This window comes from Aspergillus undulatus, assembly GCF_047715775.1.
Source record: "Aspergillus undulatus strain CBS 261.88 unplaced genomic scaffold BDV17scaffold_8, whole genome shotgun sequence".
In the NCBI taxonomy this organism is placed as follows: Eukaryota; Fungi; Ascomycota; class Eurotiomycetes; order Eurotiales; family Aspergillaceae; genus Aspergillus; species Aspergillus undulatus.
The window spans coordinates 691,691-699,688 of record NW_027396612.1 but is presented as its reverse complement, the minus strand read 5'-3'; the positions used below and the strand labels follow the sequence as shown (position 1 = coordinate 699,688).

General features: G+C 52.9%; 4 protein-coding genes across 4 annotated transcripts; all 4 read right to left on the bottom strand.

Annotated features, from left to right (window-relative positions):
• Positions 1-125: 125 nt before the first annotated feature.
• BDV17DRAFT_230267 (uncharacterized protein) lies at positions 126-652 on the bottom strand. Its single transcript, XM_073755764.1, has one exon. The coding sequence runs from the start codon at positions 539-541 to the stop codon at positions 164-166; it is 378 nt and encodes a 125-aa protein (XP_073618831.1). The 5' UTR covers positions 542-652; the 3' UTR covers positions 126-163.
• On the bottom strand, positions 126-1,834 carry BDV17DRAFT_255784 (uncharacterized protein). The gene is made up of 2 exons (XM_073756976.1): positions 1,361-1,834; positions 126-1,286 (listed from the first exon to the last, which is right to left on the bottom strand). The coding sequence occupies exons 1-2, from the start codon at positions 1,551-1,553 to the stop codon at positions 589-591; spliced, it is 891 nt and encodes a 296-aa protein (XP_073618830.1). The 5' UTR covers positions 1,554-1,834; the 3' UTR covers positions 126-588.
• Positions 1,835-1,978: 144 nt separating this feature from the next.
• BDV17DRAFT_255781 (succinate:quinone oxidoreductase subunit C) lies at positions 1,979-3,267 on the bottom strand. The gene has a single exon (XM_073756975.1). The coding sequence runs from the start codon at positions 2,907-2,909 to the stop codon at positions 2,580-2,582; it is 330 nt and encodes a 109-aa protein (XP_073618829.1). The 5' UTR covers positions 2,910-3,267; the 3' UTR covers positions 1,979-2,579.
• A 333-nt stretch (positions 3,268-3,600) lies between these two features.
• Positions 3,601-6,194, bottom strand: BDV17DRAFT_255778 (translation initiation factor 4B). Its single transcript, XM_073756974.1, has 7 exons — positions 6,036-6,194; positions 5,883-5,939; positions 5,782-5,826; positions 5,758-5,759; positions 5,564-5,645; positions 5,231-5,512; positions 3,601-5,171 (listed from the first exon to the last, which is right to left on the bottom strand). Exons 1-7 carry the CDS (start codon positions 6,037-6,039, stop codon positions 4,168-4,170), a joined length of 1,476 nt encoding a protein of 491 aa, XP_073618828.1. The 5' UTR covers positions 6,040-6,194; the 3' UTR covers positions 3,601-4,167.
• Between the last annotated feature and the right edge of the window lie 1,804 nt (positions 6,195-7,998).

Genomic DNA, 7,998 nt, shown 5'->3' with positions numbered 1-7,998 from the left:
TTTTTTGGAATTACCGTTGACCTTGACTACTAACTATTGGGCTAGATAGTCGGATTCTGTAGATCTGAATAATGAGAACCATAGTCTTATAGCGAGGTAAATGGCGTAGACCGTTGAGTCTGCAATTAATACTCAGGCTATCTGGCAGTCGACCTTCTGAGACTCAGGGGTGTAGCCATTTCTGTTCTGAGCGCGGTTTAGAACCAGTCAAAGCGGCGCGATGGCAAATGAGCAAAAGACTTTGTTTGCTAAGGGAGAAACACATGATATTGATGGGCGAAGGTTGGCTAGGTAGTTGAACGCCAGTTCGAAACAAAACGCCATAGACAAAAAATCCATCCATACCCATCCATGCAATCATTTCATGTCTCATCCGTGCCCATGATGATATCCAGTCCCAACCGAACCAAACCAAGCCGAAGCAAGAACAAATCCGAATACATCCAAAAGCAGAAACAGAAACAGAAACCCGGGTATATATAGCAAGCCAGAGAAACAAGCACAAGCAAGCATGCCTAGTAATCCAAAAACCCAACTCCATCCATCCGGCAAAAACCAATTTCAATTTCAATTCGTTATTCCTTCATCTCACCTGACCAACGCCCTAATTCTCTCAACCCTCTCCATCGCCTTCTCAAGCCTCTCAAGCCGATTCCGTTTCTCAACGTCCCGCCGCTCAAGTACAGCAACGCGCTCCTCCAGCCTCGCTCTAGCCTTGCGCTCCTGTGCAACCATCTCATTCGCCTGGCTGAAGAGCTGAGCGGTCAACTCCTCGAGCTCGGTGCTTGCCTGTGTGAGCTGTGTCTCGGCGGCCTTGCGGAGGGATTGTTCGCGCGTGAGTGCATTCTGGAGCTCGGCGGTTTCTTCGGTTGAGACGGAGGTTGAGGGGCGCGGGGTTGGTGTTCGGGGTGGTGTTTGGGTGTGGGACGCGGATGCGGATGCGGACGCGGAGGTTGATTGGGGTTGTAGTGGTGCTGGTGGTGAGGACTGCGATGTTTGCTGTGAGGACGGTCGTGGTTGGGAGGCGGTGCTGGGACGGCGGTAGGGGAGGAGGGAGGCGAGGGAGGAAAGGCGGCCTTGTGGTTGCTGTTGTTGTGGCGGTGACTGGGACAAGGAGTTGGAATTTGAATTCGAGTGCGCGTGCGAGGGTGCCGAAGTCGTCGAGGTAGCGGAGACAAACGAGGTATTCCGAGTGAGACTCGCTCGATCAGGGGCGGGTTGGCTATGACTGCTCTGCTGAGCTCGGAGCCGTTGCACTTCATCAGCATATTCGGCCAGTTTCTCCGCTGAACAGAAATATTAGGTTAGTCGGTGGGTACATCACATCATCGCGACAGCTTAGACAGAAAAGAGAACATACTCATCTGCGCCGCCTGAGCATTCAAGAAAGAAACCTGGCCCTCCAAATCCTTAACCCGTTGTCGCGTGAGTTCTGCGGGGTGGTGAGGATGATCCGGCGCCTGGCCGCATGTCGGGCATGTCTTTTCGGCTCCGTAACCTGGAATATTGACGAGCGTTGTCGAGGCCAGAGCGGTGGTTGTGCTGGTCGCCATTATTGTCAAGCCATAGGAGAAGTGTGAGGATAGGAATAAGAATCAAAGGAGGAAGATCCTGGAGAAGCGGAGCGGAGTGTATAGGACAGGTGGAGGAGAAGGATTTAAGAAGTGGGAATCACAAAGCGAGTTAGAGGCGCCCTCTAGTCGTCTGGCTCTCCCACGCGGCAGGGTCCTTAATAACTGACTATAAACCATGGGCGCTAATCATAGTTTCGTCAATCGCCAGCAGGGGTCATCTTCAGTTTTTGGAAACCCCCAGATTGAAATGTCGATCGAGGCCTTTGGCAAGGCTGGGGTTTGCTATGCCGTATAGAGTACCAGCATTGGAGTCGCTGACTTGCTGGGTTCTTCTTCCTCAGCACCTCCACAGCCCGCACGTGCATCTCCACCCATCGCCAAGATGGGGTCGTGATAGGTCATTTCCTAGTAAACTTTGGATATACACTAGTCGGGTATCTCATTGAAGGCTATCGCTATAGAAACTTTGCTACTCTGTAATCACTGTCCAGTCCGTGTATGGTCTGTATGTTTACTCTCTTGACATGCTCTTCTTCCAACCTCCTCAGCTCTCCAGCCTCGTCCCCTAGGAACTCGTCCTCGCATATGTATAGTTCCGTCAGAACCCCAACTTCTATACCAACTTTCCAACTTTTCTCTTCTTGCCAAAATTTCATCACATCATGATCACAAACCAAGCCGCCCCTTGCATCCATTATTTCCAGCCTTCCAACCTTCCAGCCTATAGTCTGCTCCTAACCCCCTTCGCAGTCCCAGCCAAAACCAACGCCGTCACAGCACTAATCACCCCAAACACGCTCACCATAACCCCCCACCCACGCCAATTCACCAACCAACCAGCCACCAACGGCCCAAGCACCTGTCCTCCAGACCAAGCAACATTAAACAAGCCGTACGCCTGCGCAGTTCCGCCCTTGTCCCCAAAGATCCCAGGATCCTTCCTCTCCTTCTCCTCAACAACACCGCTAACCTCAACCATTAGACTAACAGTCTTGAAAGCCGCCGCTAACCCCGCGAAGAAGAGAAGCGTATACAAGATGATTTGGTCGCACGTTGTATTTCCCAACCCGTTATGTCAGAAGCGAGGTATGCTGTCGCGTAAAGGTATAGACCGCCCAATAAGATGACGCCTGTGATTCGCGTTGTTATACTCACGACCCAGGTTACTCGGGGTCGGTAGATTGTCATGTGTGGGGAGGCGGGGCGGTTTAGGCGTTGCTTTGCGAGAGGGATGTTGAGTCTATTTCGGCTTTGTGTAGTTGGAGGAGAGCCTAGTTGAGGTTGGGGTAGAGGCTTAGCATTGTGCATTACATTGGACAAGGGTTGCAAAGCCATGAGCCATGAGGCTGCGGCTGAAGCTCTCTCTCCTTCTAGGGTACCGAACGGGTGGGCGTGGAGTTGAGCATCGGTGCGAGAGGCTTGCTCGGCCAGCCGTGAGCTCGCTATGAAAGGAGCGAACTATGTTGACGCCTGTGTTAGCGGGCATGCTGGGTAGCGTATGAGCAGGACGCATACCGCAGCCTTGAAGTGGCCGTAGCAAGGACAGTACTGAGAGCCTCAGACTGTGCTGGGATGTCTGGGAAGCCAAGGAGTCAAAGGAAGGGGGAGGTCTCTTAAGTGTTGAGGTCGACGTTCAGCCCTGTCGGCCCGGAACGATGGAATCGGCGAGATTGCCCGATCCCGCGGCACCCCATACTGCATAATAGCCGTCTTAGCTATTATAATCCCTGCTGATGCGATTGATTGATTCAAGTCGGGAATTCCTGGGGTATGGAATCCACCAGGACGATCCTCCGGGGCCAAATGGTTCGTTCTGCCACCAATAGGATTTGACTCTTTTGCTTGAATCCCAGGGACCTCGAGGCGATCCACTTCAAGTCGCTATAAAAATGACATAAAAGGATCAGTCATTCATACACCCGCAGTCAATAATGCAAGACGAGGCTACTGCAGGTTTAAAATACCAGTGGTGAAGGCACAGACACCGAATCAACTACACGAACAAGCATTAACAGCAACAGGTCAATTAACATATCATGCTCACTTCATTCTCTTTACGCATCAAGTAGAGTCGTGATCCTATTCGCATCGCATGGATGTCATCAAGAGGGCATCTCTGATAAAGAACAAGAATAGACTCCACACGCCCACCAGGACCCAAACAAGACAGAATTCGAGGGGAGAGGTCACAATTAAGATAGCAACTCTTCACTTCATAGCGTTCCCTCCACATCGGTACAGCAAAAGGGTTGGGGCATAACAGGTCAGAAAAGGAAAAGATGGCAGACAGACAAACTTTTGACATGCGTGACAGCGATACAAGATCGGTGGCTAGACGTAACGTCATAGATCTAGCCTGCGAGACAGAGATGCTGGAACAGAAAACCAAGGAGAAACTTCAAGAGGTAAGATAGGAAGGAGAAAGGCGAGAGCGGTAGGTAGAGAAAACGAGAGACAAACGGCTATCAACGTAACCAAAAGACGTCCCAGCGGTGCAAAGAGCGAGTAAAACAACATCGCGCTTTGGCGCGGTTAGGTCAGGTCTCTCGGTCGAGCGATGGTGAGTTTCAAAGGGGTATCCATGAATCTATGCTTAGTTACGGCCACCACGGCGGTTGTTGCGCGGCTTTGAGCTCACGGTGCTCCAGCCCTCATCGTCACCCGCAGCCTCGGTGGAGGTAGGTCCAGCCCTCCAGGAACCATTCGTCTTGTCATCAGGCTTCGCGACCTCGGTAGGGGCAGCTTCAACCTTCTGCTCTGGGTCTTGATCGGCGCTCATGCCACTCTCGTCCTCACCGGCCCGCCGGAGGATCTCAAAGTTGCCGCCGCCCCGGGGAGTTTCGGCCTGATCCCGTCCGTTGGGATCAAGAGTAGAACCCGGCTTCTCGGATTTGGCCGCCTCCTTGGCAACGCGCTGTTTCTCGGCCTTTTCAGCCTTGGCCTTCTCTTCGGCCTCCTTCTTCTGGCGCAGAGCGAGTTGGCGCCGTTGCTCAACCTCCTTCTCTCTGGTAGCGGTATCGATTGGTTTGGCACCACCGAAAATGCTAGACTTGGATTCGGAGCTGGCAGTGGGGCTTGCGACGGCCTCTGGCACAGTCCGCTTCTGAAGGTTCAGCTTCGGCCTTTGGGCGGGGGCAGGTGCAGCAGCGGGCGTGGCTGCGGCGGGAGCGGGCGAGGGGGGGTTGCTGGGTTCCTTTGGCGTGTCGGGCTTCATCCGGGCGCGCCACTGGTTATCCATCTCAGCAGCGGTAGGTGTGCGTTCTTGGAATTCGCGTCGGGGAGGGCGAGAGCCTTCCTGGGATCGTCCCTCACCCCAAGCAGGGGAGCGGCTTCGGAAACCGGGGCCTTCATTGCTGCGGGGACGGCCGCCTTCCCTCATAGGCGGGGGAGAAAGAGGACCTTTGCGTTCCCAGTTCGAGAAGTCGCGGACCTTGCCGTCGCTCTCAAAACCGCCACGGCGTCGGGGTTCGCTGTCGGCATCGGAAACGTTGTCCATGTTGCGCCCGAAGGAAGCGCGGTCAGGGACTCGGCGCTGAGGGACATCTGGAAGGGGACCCCGGCGGGTCCAGTCAAGTTCCTTCACATCGCGTTCCTTGGCTATAAAATTGTCAGTTTACGGGATATCCAACCGCCTGGAATGTACCTGAACAACGTACGAGGCTCGGCAATGCTGATACGGATGGCTCTGCCCTGAAGACTGGCTCCAGAGAAATCGAGGGCTTTTTTGAGACCATCGACAGTTTCGAATTCGACGTAACCGAAACCCTTGGGGGCTTTCGTCAACTTGTCCTCCACGATACGGACGTTTGTCACACCGCAATCAACGAAGAGTTCCGAGATATCAGCGGCGGTAGCGTCGAAAGAAAGGTTTCCGATGTGAGCGGTATATGGGGGCTCAGTGGGCAGAGGAAGGGGCTCCCTCATAGCAAAGCCGCGATCTTATCACCAGTCAACACATGTTTTCCACCAAATAAAGGAGCGGGTTGTACCGTTGAAGCTGGGTCCACCGAAGCCAGCAGATGACGCAGGAGGAGGGCGGCGGTCGGTGCCGAAGCTGGAGGGAGCAGGAGCTGGGGTGTGTTAGGCAACGAATATACGGCAATCGGACGGTGTGTGCGTTTTGAGGGAAGGTGATCGCTTACCGGCTAGAGAACAATCACATCAAAAATGGTCATTTAACAATGGAGTAGATTGAGATAGCACTTACCAGGCAAGGGCATGTCCTCCATCTCATCAGCCCACGAGCCAAAGTCTATAGTGGTTAGCCATGTCCGTGTGCGCGGGGAAGCCTCGAGTCTCGGAGCATACTCTCATCAGCCAAGAAGTTCCCTAAGGACATCTTCTGGGCCTTAGCCTTTCCGGGCGCTGCATGAATCCATTTGTCAGTATCCGAAGTCCATCCTGCACGTCAAGAAAAGGCCACTGCGATGGCGAGTCGGCCGTGGGAGGGGTCGGACGAACCCATGATTGCGGTTGGATCGAAATCGGGAAACGCGCCAAGGGACGACTTGCGCGCGCCTCACAGACAGTTGAAATTGAAAGAGTAAATGGAGGACTTCCGGAGAGGAAGTTCTGGGGTAGCAGTTGTGGTGGTGCAGAAAGCTCCGCGGGTGCTTGAGGGGAAAGTCGGAGGGATAATGCGTGAGGATAAATTTTAGTGATGACGCTAGAAAAGTCAGCCTCCAAAAAGTGAAAAGTGTTGGTGCGCAGACCGAGACCCCGGCTGGACCCAACCACATCTGCGAACCTGGCCTGAACCTAAGGGCTATTATTGTTCTCTCCACCTATCACGGGCGGCCTGCTGCTGCCCGCTTCTACTCTATCTCTACTTTCTATATTATCTACAAGTATCCTGTATGAATTCCAATTCTCATGTTGTCTCTCGCATGTTGGCTCGGCTGAAATGTGGACCAAGACAGTTCTTCTTGATTGGCCACACCCGATGTGACCAAGTATCACGTGACATGTGGGTGCCCTCGTCCTCAGGAACCAGACATTCTCTATACAAACAATCCACCCCATGTTGTCCAACTAACACGTCTTCCCTGGCGACGAGGCGCGAGTCTTTGAACGACGGAAGCTGGCGGAGACTGAGGCACGGGACGTGGTCGGACCTGAATTCAACTCTGGATCAAATTGTTCATCAATGACTGATGGCCTCGACTCGGTTGCTCTTTCCCTGCGAAGGGCGTCGTATAGTGCTCGAAACCCGAGCTTGAAATCCTGCGCCGCGAAAGCAAGCAGGATAAGTGGAATCGATATCGCGAACCCAGCTCCGAAGATATACCTGGACACGAATGATAACGGCATGCTGGTTGTCCCCGCGCTTCGAGGGAACTCAGCTATGTCAATCGTGAAGAAGGAGGTAATGAACGATAGCGGTAGGAAGATGATGGTCACAATGGTGAAGATCATTATGGTCTTGCTTTGACGAGCTGTACCTGCTGCAAGTTCGCGGGATAGGCGGGCTTCAAACGGATTCGCTTGCTTTTGCTTGAGGTCTAACAGGCCGACGACGGATTCGTAAAGATGAGCCGCTTGCTTATCAATTCGTTCTAAATCCTTGAGGTACATATCTACCATGTTGCCTTGCTCTGAAAACTCATTGAACTTTCCGGGATCTGCTGCACTGGCCGCAGTAGGATAAAGCGCTCGCAACCGAGATTCGAGTTCCGGCAAAATTGCACGCTGGTGATCTAGGACGCTGCGGATCATGCCCATCTCATCGCGGATATCTTTGATCTCGAAAATCAAATTAGTCTCGGGGGCAAAATCGAGGAATTCGTCGACGAAGCGTGGGTTATCGAATGTTCCTCCGCCACCGTTATGTGCATTCTTTCTGTTCCCAGTCAAAGACGAGGACTGTGAGAGTACTCGATGGCCTTTCAACCATGCTGAAGCTTCGCTGGAGGCCCGATGAAGCTCTGAATAGCGCCTGGCCTCGTTTTCTGCTGCTATACCCACAGATTCTTCAAACATGGCGAGGAACTGATACTCCTCATCGTTTGGTGAATATCGATCGAAAATTCCGCAACAACGGTCAGTAATAGCAGCGACCAAATCCTGAACATTATGAATGGGTTTTTCTTTGAGCGTATCTAGGACTCCCGCGAGAATATCGAAGCGGTCGTTTTCGGGCTGCTCCCATCGCTGAGGAAAGCTGGTAACAACAAGATTATCTGCAAGAACAATCACCCATAATTGATCGACCATGTATATCTTGGGGTCCGGATGATTCGCTCGCAATTGATAGCGGAATACTACTTGATCATGGTCACGATACCGAGTATCAAGATTTGGGAAGAAAAATTGATCCAACGTACGTCGGATGTGGGCACCTCCAGGGCTTAACATAGGGTAGGCCCGGATCAGTAGCTCATCGCGAGTTAGTTTCTGGGATACACTAGACGGCATGGGCGACTGC

Bases quoted from the DNA above. Each gene is read 5' to 3' on its own strand.
- BDV17DRAFT_230267 (XM_073755764.1), bottom strand. From the start codon at position 541: ATGGAGTTGGGTTTTTGGATTACTAGGCATGCTTGCTTGTGCTTGTTT.
- BDV17DRAFT_255784 (XM_073756976.1), bottom strand. From the start codon at position 1,553: ATGGCGACCAGCACAACCACCGCTCTGGCCTCGACAACGCTCGTCAAT. The intron at 1,287-1,360 runs GTATGTTCTCTT...ATTTCTGTTCAG, and splicing joins TGCTCAGGCGGCGCAGATGA to CGGAGAAACTGGCCGAATAT.
- BDV17DRAFT_255781 (XM_073756975.1), bottom strand. From the start codon at position 2,909: ATGGCTTTGCAACCCTTGTCCAATGTAATGCACAATGCTAAGCCTCTA.
- BDV17DRAFT_255778 (XM_073756974.1), bottom strand. The intron at 5,513-5,563 runs GTACAACCCGCT...ACTGGTGATAAG, and splicing joins CGGTGGACCCAGCTTCAACG to ATCGCGGCTTTGCTATGAGG. The intron at 5,172-5,230 runs GTACGTTGTTCA...ACAATTTTATAG, and splicing joins TATCAGCATTGCCGAGCCTC to CCAAGGAACGCGATGTGAAG.